At 40.6% G+C, this 15,677-nt stretch overlaps 2 protein-coding genes across 3 annotated transcripts in view; one reads left to right on the top strand and one right to left on the bottom strand.

Annotated features, from left to right (window-relative positions):
• The window catches only part of LOC115573974 (beta/gamma crystallin domain-containing protein 1-like), a 31,743-nt gene extending 28,255 nt beyond the window's left edge, over positions 1-3,488 (top strand). For both annotated transcript variants that reach the window (XM_030405130.1, XM_030405129.1), the window contains 3 exons: positions 322-480; positions 1,347-1,509; positions 2,867-3,488. In XM_030405130.1, the coding sequence (XP_030260990.1) occupies positions 322-480; positions 1,347-1,509; positions 2,867-2,955 (411 nt within the window). In that variant the 3' untranslated portion in view covers positions 2,956-3,488. The remainder of the gene's footprint in view (positions 1-321; positions 481-1,346; positions 1,510-2,866) is intronic.
• Position 3,489: 1 nt separating this feature from the next.
• On the bottom strand, positions 3,490-13,861 carry LOC115573975 (reticulon-4-interacting protein 1 homolog, mitochondrial-like). Its single transcript, XM_030405131.1, has 9 exons — positions 13,221-13,861; positions 12,976-13,127; positions 11,695-11,763; positions 10,475-10,599; positions 9,988-10,036; positions 9,754-9,890; positions 8,980-9,163; positions 6,509-6,604; positions 3,490-4,697 (listed from the first exon to the last, which is right to left on the bottom strand). The coding sequence occupies exons 1-9, from the start codon at positions 13,519-13,521 to the stop codon at positions 4,506-4,508; spliced, it is 1,305 nt and encodes a 434-aa protein (XP_030260991.1). The 5' UTR covers positions 13,522-13,861; the 3' UTR covers positions 3,490-4,505.
• Positions 13,862-15,677: the final 1,816 nt, after the last annotated feature.

Here is a 15,677-nt window from a genome sequence, read left to right as displayed (position 1 = left end):
CGTTTTAAAAATAGTGATTTTAATGCTAGCGTAAGAGTGCCCCTGCACTCAATTGAAAATTCGCTTGCCCGAAAACCAAACTAAAGTGACTCTTTCGTCGTAATTATGCATTTACATGAAGGTTTGACTCATATACATTCACAAATAAAGCCTAGGTTGCTTTTTGGCGAGAGTTTCACTTTAATGTGAAAATCTGTGAAAATCCTAATTTTGTAAAGCTCAAACTTTGTACAGAAAATGTCACAGGCATGTTGCATGTTAATGTAAAACTATGAACCCTGTTATTCAAAGAGGCACTGATCATGTGTGTTTTCTGAGTAGAAGCAGGTGCACTTCCGCTTGAGGAACAGACAGACAGGGCTCATGATGTCGGTCACCGGCGATTTGGATGACGTCAAACTGATGCGGATCCAAGAGACAGAGGAGACCGACGGATTCGAGCAGATCTGGTTCTACCACCACGGATATCTCCACTGCAAGGTGCTGGCACCATCGTTATAATACTAAAAAGAGGTGTCCGATGTGTGAGGAGAACAGGAAGGAGCAGTGCTGTGGTCCAGACCATTGTAATCATGTTAGAATAAGTGTAATCAGAGACAAGACCAGGTCCAGAGCAAGGAAAAGACTGACACTAGAACTGGATTTAGAAACCACAGGCCATGCTACTACAGCACAACCTCAGTCAATCCTTTCTTGCTGAGGACCACACAAAAGGATACTCAACACTGTTTTAGCAGCACAAACCATTTCATTAAAACAGCTGGTCCATTAATCCAATATAAAGTCTTTACCCAGTGGTGGGATGTAACAAAGTACATTAAGTCGAGTACTGTGGTTAAGTAAAAAACTTAACTTAGTGAAAACCTTCTGCTTCTACTTCTCTACGATTTAGAGGGAAATATTGTACTTTCTAATCCAAAACCCCTAAAAATATGTTTTTCTTGAAGTTGAACCACCAACTAACAACTTCTATCAGTACATCTGAGACAATTGGTCCATAATAAGAGATCATAATTACTAGCTGTGGTCCTTGAAAATTGTTCAATGAGCTCTACCTCAACCAAGTAACAGTAACTACAGTAAGATCCTGTTTTAACATGAATGTATGATTAATAGTAATCTAATGATCTAATACATAACAGTCCCACTCACAGGGGTCACTGTTCTTCATTGTGTACGTTTACTTTTAATACTGATCGTGTACTTGCATATTGTTACCGGAATAACCTTTTCGATGCAGGACTTTTACTTGTAACAGAGTATTTTTGCAGTATTAGATTGGTACCATTACTTAAGAAAAGGATCTTCAAAGATTAAAATATCCACTCCTCTGCCTTTGTTTCCAGCTGATGGAGGAGTGCTGCCTGGGACCCAGTGGTAGTGTGACAATGGCAGGAAGCCGCGTGGGTCTCAGTCCGGAGCCAAACAACCAGGTCCAGCTCTGGAGCATCACCCCTGAGGGCTTCATCCGCTACACCGCCACCTCTGATCTGGTCCTGGAGGTCAAAGGTGAGCATCCACACACGGACTGCCTTGTACATTTTCAGTCTTTAAAGAAAACAATGCGCCTTCGGTGTTGCCAGACAAACAGTATAAATGATTTGTGTGAAAGAAATTGGATAGAGGTACGAGCAGCAGCAGCAGCAGCTGGTATGACTTAGCTAACGTTTTCATGATCACAGTGAAATATTCTAAGGTTACATAACACTTAGGGTTCAGCCAAACTTCCATACACTTCATGTTTAGGTTTTATCATGAAATCCTAGTTAAATTCTAGAAGTTCTAGTTAAATCCTCCCACCTGCTATTAAAGGACATTAAAGCAAATTCTAAAATTATTTCAAAGATTATTTATGTCCCCAGTTTGTTTTAGATAAAAGATGAGAACAGTCACCTTAACTTAACAAACTTTTCTGATTGTTGGAGTTTCACTTTCACTGAAACAGGGTTTCTGTGTCTGGTGGCTGTGTTTGCATCACTGTCAATCAGTGACACCTTGTGGCCTAAATAATGTTAGTGAGAAAAACCCATCATTCACTGCACAGCCAAGATGCACCTGTTTGCAACCAAGCTTTAACTTCCTGACTGACGCCTTGGGATGTTCCTTCATTTTCCAACGTTTCCCAAATGGTTACATTTCTGTTTCATCAGACCAGATGGTCTTTTGTTCCCCATGTGCTGCTGCAAAACGCAGTCTGGTTTTTTTCTATGCCTATTATGTCACAGTGGGTTTTTCCTTTGCCAAGTTGCGTTATTATAGGTTATATCAATATAGGACTCTTTTTTCTGTCATAAAAGATGCTTCTGTACCCATTTTCCTCCACAGTCTTTACAATGTCCTTTGGTGTAGTTCTGGGACTGAGTTTCCCTTTTTGTGCCAATGTGCGTTCAACTCTGAGACATAACATATCTCCTTCCTCAGGCCTATGAAAGCTGTGTGTTTTAAAGGGTAACTATTGTTTGTGCAGAAAGACAAGGTTCATTCAGACATCTGTACATTGACCCAGACTTTCTTTGTAGTTCTCATGAGGTAATAAAAAGGAAAAAGTTTTAGAGTGTAAAAGTAGGTCTTAAAATACACCCACAGATACACCTCGAGTTGACTCATATGATGTCAATCAGCCCACCAAAAGCTTCTAAAGTCATAACATATTTTTCTGGATTTTTTTCCTCAAATTTCAAATGATATCATGAATTGTAAGAGAAAAAATAATCAGTTTGTAAACATTTGTGTGTATAATCTTCTGACCTTAACCGTACAATATTATAGAAGACAAAGTCATCTGAGCTGCAGTAAATAAACCAACCAAAATGAAACAGTTGGCTACCAATGATATAATTACTGACAAAACATCTTTCTGTTTCAGGGGGTGTTCACTACGACAAAAACCAAGTGATTCTAAACACACTTGATCCAAATAAACTACAACAAAGGTGGAACGTGGAAATTATATGAGAGAATACGAGCTGCTGGACTGGATCCCTAAAACAATTAAAGGCAAGGCTCCACCACAGGCTGTGTTACGCAGCTCCGACAGGAGCGCTTGAGGTTGAGGTACGACATTGGAGATGATCGAACTTTGCTGAGGAGAACTTGACAAATTTCCAATGAGGAGGTCAACATGGAGGAGCTGAAGAGTGGATAAACCCGTAAGAATGTATTAACGCCCAGCCTGAACTTTAAACACTTTGCATTTTACACTTCCAGTAATAAATCCTGATGTTTATTTTGTGTCTTTTAGAATGAATGTTTGCCTGATGTTAATTAACTTAAACAGTGTTAACACATATCTTTTTTTTTTTTTTAATGCAATGTCATGTTATATTTAATGGCTTTATTTTCCAGCTGCATGCAACATGAGGAAACCAACAATTGTTTACTTTGAAACATATTTTCTTTCCTAGTTTAATCAAGATTATACAGCACACAACTCTTCTGTTTTCAGAATAACAAAAGTATTTTTGTCAATAAACGTCTTAAATACATTGGCCAGTTGCCTGAGCACCACTTTATTTTGCAACAGACTAAATGCGGATCATTTCAGATTTAAAGGTTCATTATTTGCATCTCCCCAGCCCACTTGCTTCATTCTGTTTGACATGATGTGAGATGCCACATGGCGTTGAGAAAGATTCCCCGTGGTTTCAACGTGCTCGCACAACTCAACGCGGAGACCGCTCAAATGGAAAGAAATGTGAAAAGTTATCCATCTTATCGTGCTGCTGCCGCCCTACCTGATACCGGAGGGTAAACACGTCAGTAGCTTGATTGCATGTGATGCCATGTCATTACGTTGCTATGGCACAAACCGCAGAAGGAGGGCTGGATGTGATTTATGATTAATAGTGACACATGTAGTGATAAGGACGGTTTGCGTTGTTTACGGCTGCCAAAGCCTTCATCGGGAGGAGCGAAGTCAGATCGTTTATATAGTGATCACTTCCTCAAATGTAACATTAAAGATTTTGTTTTTATTTATTTCCTTTGCTGGAGTTTTGACTCCTGTAACTGAACAACACACAACAATAACAAACTTTCCTCCATTTTGTGCATTCTGCTTTTCATCTCCCCCTCCATCCGACTATCGTGTCATCTGAATCACGCTACTGCAAACATTTCCAGCTGACAGTAATAAAAATGTTGTGTTATGTAGCTCATTGTTGGATAGATTACAGCAACCAGAGGGCTACCAGCAAGTTGCCTGGCTGTAATTACCAGCTGAACGGGGACCTTAATGGTATTTATTGGTCTGTGGTTGGTAATTATAACAACTTTGCCACGACATGAACACAGCATAACTCACACAGCTTGTAAAAACAAAGACAGGACCCAAGGGTGAAAGCTTTAAGGAGAGAACTAGGCTCTCATTAGAAGCTCAGGTCACGCTTGTAGTCTGCTGCACAAAGCACTGCAGCACCTCTGATCTCTTTGAATAATACAGTCTTGCTGCTGTCAAGAGCCGCCTTGAAGAAGTGAGAGGAAGCACAGCACTCAGCTCACTGTCTCTAGTGCTGCTTGGCTGTTTCTTGCACTCCTTGCTCCACCTCTGCAGTCTCCTGCACCAACCCTTCAGCCTGTCTCTCGTCCTCTTCAGCCACCCTGACGACCGTCTTCCCTCTGGCGTGGCCGTCCTCCAGCTTCTGAAAAGCCTGAGGCACCTGGGTGAATGGAAACTGGGCCTCCACCACTGGCAGGATCTGTGATGAACCAGCAGAAAAGCAGCATTAATATGAGTTTAGAGATCAGGAAGTAAGCCAGGAAACAATTAAGAGATCAGATTTAAACCTTCAACAAATCTGACAAACAATAATTTGTTTTAATGGGGTTGAGGAAATGGACGGTCAAGTGCTTTATAAGACGGCAGTACCAGGGATGACAGTTTGACAACTGAGTCAGTGACTTATGTGACAAATTGTGCTGATGTGCTAAACTCTAAGGATACGTGCTCAAAACCAGAAAAATGGATCACTGCATTATTTTCAATCCTGCAGGACCCGTATCTGAGGTGGAAGCAATGTTTTTAGTCCAATAGACAGCATGAGTTGCATAGATTAATTGATCAGTTGTAAATTAAGTAAATTAACAACTATTCAGATAATTTATAAATTGGTTTAAGAAATTTTTAGAGGAAAAAAAAGCTTATTAATATGAATATTTTCTGGTTTCTCTGTGTGAAATTAAACTGAAATTACTTGGATTGAAGACAAAATAAGACTTTCAAGGAAGTTATCTTGAGTACTTCACTTGAGTATTCCAATTTTTTTTACACAAAATTTGGAGGGAAATGCTTTACTTTTTTTTTATTGTACCACATTTATTTGATTTACTTGAACTTTAGTTAGTAGTTACTTTGCAGATAGCAGGTTGCATCAGAGCCAAAGCAGCACATTTTAATTTCTTTTTAATATAACTGTCCAATACATTTTTTTTTTTAATTATGATAATCAGAAAAATGCTGATTACCAGATCTTATAACTGGCATGATTGATAACGCCAATGCCAATATACAGTTTACACATACGTGTAAATATAACAGTAATTTACTTTTACTTGTACTCGATACTTAACTACATTTATATTCAGAGAAGGACTTAAGTACATTTCAGGACAGAAAATTTAAGACTTTTTATCAAGTACTGTTCCCTTGGGTGATTTTAAATTTTACCAAAGTAAAATTCTAACACATTATCTTAACTTTAACTCAAGTATGACTTTTGGGTACTTTATACATCACTGATTAGCAATTACAGTAATCATATTTAATCAGTTCAGATGAGCAACTATCCACAAGCTCCTAATGCGCCATCATCTCTGCATTCATAGCTGCAAATGTAAAAAAAAAAAAAAGTGAGGGAGGGGTCCAGAATGTGATGAGGCTGGACAATCCTGTGCTAGTCCCACAACACGAGCAGCCGGGCTTGTTATTCTGGTCAGCATCTCTTGTCGGTAACAATGAATGGGGAGGGCAGTGGCGTCACACTGGAAACCATCCACACTTCTGAGTGAGAATAGGACATGCGGAGAGAGTGTGCATGTGTGTGTGTTTTGTGCGTTGGTGGGAGTGCGTTGTGTGTCCGTAGCTTCCCGCCACTGGTCTGAGTGTGCCGCTCACCGTAAGCCCCGGGACAAAAGGACAGAGGTCCCGCACGCTTTTGCGAATGGCTGCTCAGCACTGTTTAAAAATCCATTCACCGTCTCCTGGCGCCTGACTCAATCGCCCAGCAGCCAACCGTGCACAACCACCAGCCTACCAACCAGCAGGACGTGCAATGCTCGCTCCTTCACAAAGCCACAGGGGGAGCCTTGAATACAGGCATGTATGGAATTCCTGGTATGCTCATATTCAATGAGGAGATCATACATCATTTGTGATCTGCATGATTTTCACTCTTGGCTATGATTCATATGCAAATGAGATGATTTTCATCTCCACATTCTGTCAGCAGAACTGGTTCTGAATGACAAGTAAGCCAGCATGTATGATATCAGTAATGAGGCAGTACAGTACCTTCCCAGCATCCACCATGCTGCTGACTTCGTCCAGGGCAGGGCCATCTGGAGCATAAAATCCCCACCTGTAGAAGACTCCACTTGAGATCAGGTTCTAAGAGGCGAGCAGAGAGGAGGCAACAATTAGAGGCTCAGTGCGTGTCAAAGAAAACACAAGAGTGGCTATCTGGGTATGAAAGATAAGGAAGTCAGTTTATAAAAAAGCTTTCAGGAGACCTAATTTGATCTCTGTTTTCAAAAATATCTAAGAGTTTCAAGATAATACAAAAGAAAATACAGTGAACACAATGAAAGTTAGAATCAGAATATTTTGAGTTAGAAAAAACAGGCAGCACACAAGAACAAAACCCACAACACATATGTATGCAGGAGACACAACATCATGACAGGGACTTGTGTGACACCATATTGATTGTGACCATGTGGATTGCATGCAGGAAAAACTGATCACTAAATTGCTGATAGACCAAATACAAATATTTCTTTTTCTTTTTTGAAGAATATCTTCTGTCAACTACATCTGAGAAAATCACTGTTTCATTTTATGCTATGTTTTATAAAAGTGATATCTCCAATTTAAATATGTATATATATATTTAAAAATAACACTTAAAAAAAGAGAAAGATGTTGTTGTGACCTTATGCAACAAACTGACTGTCTCTTATTACTCTGGTTATTAAACTTTGTTAAAAATAATTTATCTACAGTTAATCTTTATAGTAACTGTTTAGATTGATCTTCAGGGCTCTACGTTACCTTTTTTTCCTAGTAGCACTGGTGCCGTTCCTCACTAAAAATTGTCGCAGCACCACTTAAATGGTCATGCAATGCAATATATTCATATTTTTTTTCCATGTTATCCGAGGATTTGCTTGTTTTTTATCTGTTTATTTTCGTATGTCTTGATCCATTATTAGATTCACTGTGATGTTGACTTTATCACACAAAAACACCAAGGTGTTCAGAGGAAGTTTTGACTTTTGATTGAAGTTTTGACAATTGGGTCATGCGGGTGGTGTGTTGCGCTGCAACAACAACTACGCATGTATTGAGGAAGTGGATCAGACAATTAATTACGGAATGTTTTGTTTTCTTATGTGACTTATTGCTGTGCAGAAACACTCCTCCGCGTGTTTCACATGATATACAATGATGGTGATGATTTAAAAAAAAAAAAAAAAATCACGGGGTATATCTGCAAGTTGCACAGGTTCTCCTAGTTATCAAATTTAGTGGCAGCATCTACAAAAACTCAGTCTAAACTGAAATTGAATGTAAACATGCATTATTTTTTAAGCAAATTAAAAAAAGCACCATAAACCCTCTAAAATGCAAAGAAAAGAAAGAAAGTACACCAAAATAGACAGACAGACAGACTCCCATGTGCTAATCCTGAAATTCCCCATGGCTTGATATTTGATCATCATACTGAATATTATTATGTGGTATCACTTTGCCACACCTCTTTAGCCACTGTAAAATCTATCCCTGGAAAAACAACAAATTATGACAGATTCTTCCTGATGTGTCAGTGCTGCCAACGAGTTGAACACTAGAGGGCTCAGTTGCGCTGTGATGTCCCGTTAGTCAACGACGTGCTGTCCAGAGCCGGGCACTGAGGGTGTGACTGCTGTGGCTGAGCCCCAACAAACTGACCAGCTGGCTGCTCTTGAGGACAAAGGGGCCCGGAGGCTTGGCAAGAAACACACAAACACTGGTATTTGCCGGGGGGGAGATAGTCGGCTACAATCTGCACAAACACCAAATACTGCTGGTTCAGCAGCAAACACATGCACACACACACAGACACACACACAGACACACACACACACACACACACACACACACACACAGTCTCATCCACACATACCCAACTCCAACACTGCCAGCCCTGCTGTCACCAATGCCTGCAACGCCCAGGACAACTTGACTCAGTCCCCACAGCAGCTCCACCCTGTGCTCGCCTATTCACCCACTACCCTCATTACACATGCTCTTCACTGACAGAGCAGCTGGAGGCTCGCACACATGCAGGGACTCTGACTCTTAATGCTCACATTCCCTCTTCGCCATCACACGCTTCGATTTATTACTCCCCTGCAGGGCATATTTCTACATCTCAAGCGTAAACCATTGCAAAAGTGAGAATATGCTATGAAGCTATGAAGTCAAGTTATTACATGATTTTTCCCTCCCCATGTCAACTGAACTTCATCTGATCAACTGACTGGAAATAAAACAAAAACTTCTACCAACTGGAAAAGGTGTTTACCCATAACATAATCATGTATTTCCATGCTGTTGACGATCAAGTATTTATTTCAGCTTGGGAGCAGCTGTGGCTCATGCCCAATGGCTAATGGCACCATGACAAATGGCAGACTCAAAAAATAAATAAACCACAGTGTCTCGCCATGGCTACGTTTGATTCAGTGTTGATTTTGAAAGTCTGTTTTGCTCTCGTGTACCTGTATGGCCTTGCTGTGCAGGGTGAATCCAGCATGAAACGTCCCGTCCAGCAGGCCCATGGAATCAGTGTTGAGGAGAAACGGCGTGACCAGTGTGACGTACTTCGCCCCAGACCAGGGCTTCAGCATGCCCATCGCCAACTGCTCCATTTCCCCTCCCACGTTGTCCAAAATCACGTCAAACCTGAGGGTGCAAACACAGACTGTCACACCGATACAGAGAGGTTGAACAGCATTTTATGTCTTATCATCCTGCATATTGTGACAGCCTTATTTAAAGTGTTTGCTTTGGAAAAGTAAGTGTTTTATCTTCAATCTCAAGGCAGGATTTACACCAAATTCCTGCTTTGGGGGCGAGGAGAGAGGTGAGCCAGCGTCCACCCGGGCCTTGAGCCCTGGTTTCCATGGAAACTAGAAAGCAAGTCAGTGAGCAGTTGTGCCATGCTGAAAGGAAGATGTTTACCACGTTTGAGGGTGTTTAAAAGGGAGAAGCAGACACATTTGTCGCACTCTTGGATGATTCCTTTTCATTAGCACCTTTATTGGACTGGCACCGACTCTAATGATGCTTCATTAGAGTCCCCGAGGCTAATAAAGAACATTCTGCTCTGATCTTTTATTTGCTATGCTTTGCTTTGAAACAATCTCACCACTTCACACACACACACACACACACACACACACACACACACACACACACACACACACACACACACACACACCGTACTGTATGATTTGATGGTTACTTCTAAAAGGACACACCGTCACACTTACTTCTCCATCATTTCTAGCTGCTCAGCCACGTCTCCTGCTGTGTAGTCCACCACCTCATCGGCCCCCAGCCCTCTAACAAGGCCCTCTGCGTTCTGAGAGCAGGTAACGGTTACGTGGGCACCCCAGGCCTTTAATAACTGGCAGCAGAAAGAGGAAGAAAACAGAAGTATACACACAGACACAGCGAGTGGCCTGAAAAGAGTCTGGCATAAATGCTGGTACTGCTCGTCTTACCTGAATAGAGAATGTTCCAACACCTCCCGACCCTCCAGTGATCAAAACTCTAGGAGGAGAAACACCAGCAACCAGAGGGTCACTCAATTACTGTGTGACTCATTTGAGTGAAGCTACTAAAAGAGATGGAGGCCACATGGGGTAAGAAAGACATTTCAAGCACTGGAGGCTATTACATTTGAGGAGGAGTGAAAATTACATTACATTACACAGCAGGCTAAATTCTTACAGTCTGCGGGTTAGAGGCATGGTTTTAAAACCCTTTTGATACCAATTAGGATGAAAAAGACCAATTTCACCACTGAAATTAACATAATGAGAAAGATGTCCCATCAAAGTAAAGGTCTACAAAAAGAGAACATTCAGAATCTCCAAGACCTTAAAGAACTAATTAATGTTAGCTCACTATAGCATTCAGGAACTCCTTACTTTTTCTCCCCATACTGTGGCTAGAGGGGTTTGATACAAGATCCAAGATCAGGCTTGCCTTTTATTTGAAGAGCTGTCCCTGCAAAGACCTCCTGCATTGACGAGCGCAGACAGAGCAGTGTTGGCTACGTAGGGGATGGACGCGGCTTCTGTGTGACTCAATAATTTTGGCTTATGAGAAACCTGTGGAAAAACAGCAACGCAGACAATGTCAAGAGTTAGAAATGTATCAACGTGTCAACATTCTTTTTCTTAATTATCAATTTAAAAGCGCAGTCTAATCAGCAGAGCGGCTGCGAGGGCGGCTAGCTCAGAGGTTGCCGAATAAATTAAGAGAGCAGAGGGGCAATTTCTGTTCCTCTGTAATTACTGCAACAGTGGCTCCTGTGAAACAAACACACTTAATCCTAATTGCTCTTTATACCGCAGTATTACATAACAGGGGGCACTTCCTCCTAAATTTGGCTCAAGGTTTTGTTTTTATTTTTATAAATCACACAAGACCTCTAAATCAACTCTTTCAGTTTTTTTGAAAACATAGCTACAGGGAGGTTACTGTAAAGTTAAAGGGACGCTTCAACCCCAAAATGATAAATACACTTTTACTGTGTGAGTTGTTGAGTTCTGAAGATAACGGCTGTAGAAATGTCTGCCTTCTCTCAAACATAATGGAACTCGATGACGCACAGTGGAAAAAACTACCCTTTGAGAAATCATGACATGAAGACAATCCACAGATCTTGCTGTGAGCAGTTTCATGAAGGAACACCTTTCTGTCTACTGAACTACAACCCCTGATCATATTACCTCACATAATGAGAAGCAAGTTTATAGCTTACTGATAATGCTAGCTCACCTAGCACCACTGAGCTAACCTGTGTTACAGCTCAGCCAAGACGATGCCATGAAGTTGAGTAGAAAGAAGATAGTTCCCACATGAACCAGCTCACAACGAGGTCTGTGGATTATCTTATGTTACCCGGTCATGACTTCTGAAAAGAGACAGTGTTGAGTTTAAATGTTTATTTTTGGCACTTTAAACACCAAAAGCCGATTGCCCTCTACCTCGATTACATTTCGTGAAAAGGCAGACATCTCTACGGTCGATCTCTTCGAATGACAGGTAGGAGATCAAAATATGTATTTTTTTTAACTTTCTTGTGAACTGTCCCTCTCGGATAGACGAGGACTGACTGATAAACCCTCTAACAGATGATCAGATAATTGATGATGAAAGCATACTGCAGTGGTGAGACTTCGACCGGCCCCATAGCTCACCTCATACTCTGTTAGAGTAACAAATTCGGCCAGACTGCCTTGTTTCCATGGGGGAACAGCAGCCCACACCTGGAACACAAATATGACATATAACTTGCTGAGCACGACTCCTTTTAACCGCCTACTCCGAGTCCCTGAATGTGTTTAATCAGCAATTAAGCTCTTAGTCAGCCGTTCTACTTCTTATCATTAGTCATTTCCTGAGATATTTTTACACTGATGGAACACGATTACAGGAACAAGAATTAGTATGTGTGAATGTTTGGTGGTTTATTGTTCAGTTATTTAATCACATTTAAGCTGAATTAGCATAACTGCATTTTTGTCTGCAGGAAGACACTGATGTAAATCTGTGGGCAACAGCAAACGAGATATCTCAACGTATGCTAATGTGCCCACGGGATGATCACAGAAATAGATCCCAATCTTTCTATTGAGGTAACGTCTGTGAATGACTTGACTATGTAGTTGTGAGCAATAGGGCAATATGACAATGTACCAACAGTTTGTGTTGACACGGTCAGTAGGCTGAAATAGTTTTCCGTAATGTTTATTATTGAGGTTGTTGTGGATGGTGGAATGCAATGAAGAGGTTGTTCCTAATGAAGTGGTGAGTGTGTACCTTTACCTTGAGTGTGGCAATTTATGTAGCATCTTTGGGTGTGTTAGGCCAACTATTTGTCTATTCACAATTTCTCATCGCTAGTTCCATTATGTCTGTGGGTTTTGAACATGTTGACCAAAAAATTGTTTTATTTTTTCCGACTGTTTTATGCTCCAGAAGTGGCAAAGTAAGGAACATTATTTATCTAAACAAAAGGAAAGATAAGCGATACAGCTAAACAGATTCATAAAATTAACATTAACAGTCAGTTTCTTTGTTCCTGTCCTGCTGATAATCTAGCATCCATTACCTCCAATTTTTCATCATCCAACTGAAAGGGTCAGGACCCCCAGGTTGGGCAGCACTGCATTAGACCATTGTAGGATGTGTTGCAAATCAATAAGCAGGCCTGTTCAATGGCAATATTGAATTTCTATGGCTGGTATCAACATTATGAAGAATCTACTTCCCTGGAATACAATTTGCCAACTACAGTCAAAGAAATTCCCGTCTAGATATCTTATAAATGAACTGTTTATTGATTTAGTTTCTAGATGATGCGCTACCTTACAGCATTGCAAAATTAAATTACAATACAAGAATATAGGCTTTTATTGTCCACACACTGTATTATGTTTTACAACTTGTTAGGGACAGGTGTGCAGTGCAGCTCCTACCTCATCTCCTGGAACAAAATGGGTAACCTCGGATCCACAGTCCACCACTACCCCAGACACATCACGACCCAGAATCAAAGGGAACTCACTGTCATTGTCCATCACAGACATTGGATCCCTTCTTAATTTAAGCAGCTTGGCTCCGTAGCCACCTGAAAACGGAGAGAGAGAGAGCAGGTGTGGTGATAAAAACTCACTTACTGTAATGTTTATAATGCCTTAATGAATATTAGTCCAGCACTTACCCCTCATAGATATATCAAGAGGGTTGAGACTAGCCGCATGGACCTTAATCATCACCTCACTGGGAGAATGGACAGTGGGGACGTTGATGTCTTCTGAGTACTTCAAAACCTCGTTAGTGCCATACTGATCGATGACCCACGCTGACATGCAGCTCTGTAGTCTTGAAGGTGAACTGCAGACATTCCTCCTGGAGCACACACTCCTCCAACCTGCCCTGGCTAATGTTTTGGTCGAGCCTGCAGCTTTCGCGTTGAACAAACACAGGAGCCTCGTTGATGCCATAGCTCTGACAGAACCCATTGAAATCGTACCCTCAGCTGGTTGTACCTAAGAGGTCAGCTTTTTAATCAGATATGTCATTTAGAAGAAACACTCTTGTCTGAAGTTAACTATCTCAGCTAGCTACCGAGCTAGCATGTGCAGGTCGTTAGCGGTCAAAGCACGCGCACAAGTGCACATAACAGGTCGAAAACATAAGCGACGGCGCATTTGTGCACGTTAAGTAAATTATCGACGGTCACATTAGGGTGAAATAACAACCACTGTAAGCAAAATGAGCAGATAACACACCTCTCTCTCGGCTACAAGGCTACATAACAAGCTAACCTCTGAACTCACGACGAAAGCCAATCAGAATCCAGCTGCTACATATTCTGACCAATGGAGTAAGAGAACGACTCTGACGTGGGATATTGACAAGACAGTCATACTCTCTTTCATAAGAGACATATTTCTTTTACATTATGCAGTGATATAAATGGATGGTCACTTTTTTCCCTCTTATGATGTTATAGTTTACCACACAGATTTTCTTAATAATGTATTTAATGATTTGCAATCGCAGTCGTTTTTTCTGTCTATCTATCTATCTATCTATCTATCTATCTATCTATCTATCTATCTATCTATCTATCTGTCTGTCTGTCTGTCAATCTATTTATCTTTTTGTCTATTTGTCTGTCTATCTACTAATGAAACTAAAAGGACATAACTGTTTATGTTTTGTTGACTTGTATGTAAACCAAATACGTATTGATTGTTAAGCCTTTGTAAGCCTTAACCTTTTTTATTATTATGATTACGATGATTATTATTTATTTATTTATCTAGCTATCTATTTTTTCTATGGATGGGGTAAAAATCTGGTGCAATGCTAGACTGAATTTAATATGACACCATTCTCTCTGTATATTTGTGTTAAAGGTGCACTCTGTAGTTTGGGGAAAGAAAGTTTAATCGGGTGAAAAAGATCTTTGCTGACTGACTTTTTATGCCTGAACAAACTTAATGAACAAACTCAGACTTAACACTTTTTTACTTTCTTTAAATGTGGCGGACCCTGCCGCCTTTCTAGCATCAAACAGTTCTGAGGACCTTACATTCCTCTGAGAACAGCTTGTTTATTCAGTTATGTAATTATTATCATCATCGTCATTATTACCTCATTAATATTGTAAATATTAAAGTCCTGGTTTTAATTTCTCCTCCGGAACTACACAGTGCCCCTTTAAAGTTTGTTCACTGATCAAACCCAGTAATGATAATAACAAACTGGTATATGATAAATGTGTTATATACTATAATAAATGTACAACAAACAAAAAAAAAGCATCTACAAACTTAAACCTTAACAGAGGAGGAAGAACATAATTGCTCTGGCTCCATTAAGGCTCAAACAAAAAAATCCATTATGTAGCAATGATAGTCTATTATCATAAAAATGCAAGTGTACATGAAAAAATTATAAACTAATATGCTTGAGAGGCCCACTCAACAGTAAAGTGACTGCTGAGTGCTCCATCAGCTGTAGACAACTGGCTTGCACACATGCCCGCGTGGCAAAGGCTTAATGGACGGGGCACAGATGAGCAAAGAAAACCAAAGGGAAATGGGTAGAAAACGTTATCTGTTTATGTTTATCAATACACAGGGGGTTCATTGGGGTTTGGTTTCATGTTTGAATGATGCTGATTTACAGTTTATGCCTAAATAGCATTAGCAAATATTGTATTAATGATTTATCTGGGATAAGGGGTCACAAACAAGAAGCACTGTCGATGCACAAACCACAGCTTAGCCCTGTTGACCCTTTTTGTTCTTAAACTCAGAGTAATGAAACTTTAAGTGGGCTTATAGTAAAACAGCTGACCCGCTGTTGAACATGATACGTAGATCACTGATGGCAGGACTGCTGCTACAAGAGCTTTGCGGCCTCCTGTCAGGAGATCTCAAATACGCAGCTCATGTCATCCAAATAGCGAAATAATTAAATAAAACAAATCACACTTGTCTCATGCAAATGATATAATCTGCAAGCAGAACTGATGTTCTCTTCTTCCAGAGACCGAAGGGAGAGGAGTGAGAACAGGGGGCCTGGTTGTGTGATCATGATTCAGCATGAAACCAGGCAACAAACAGCACTGTCATTATGATCACAGCTCCCAGGGGAAAGAGGA

This window comes from Sparus aurata, chromosome 22 (genome assembly GCF_900880675.1).
Source record: "Sparus aurata chromosome 22, fSpaAur1.1, whole genome shotgun sequence".
Taxonomy (NCBI): domain Eukaryota; kingdom Metazoa; phylum Chordata; class Actinopteri; order Spariformes; family Sparidae; genus Sparus; species Sparus aurata.
This window is presented reverse-complemented; position numbering and strand designations above follow the sequence as displayed.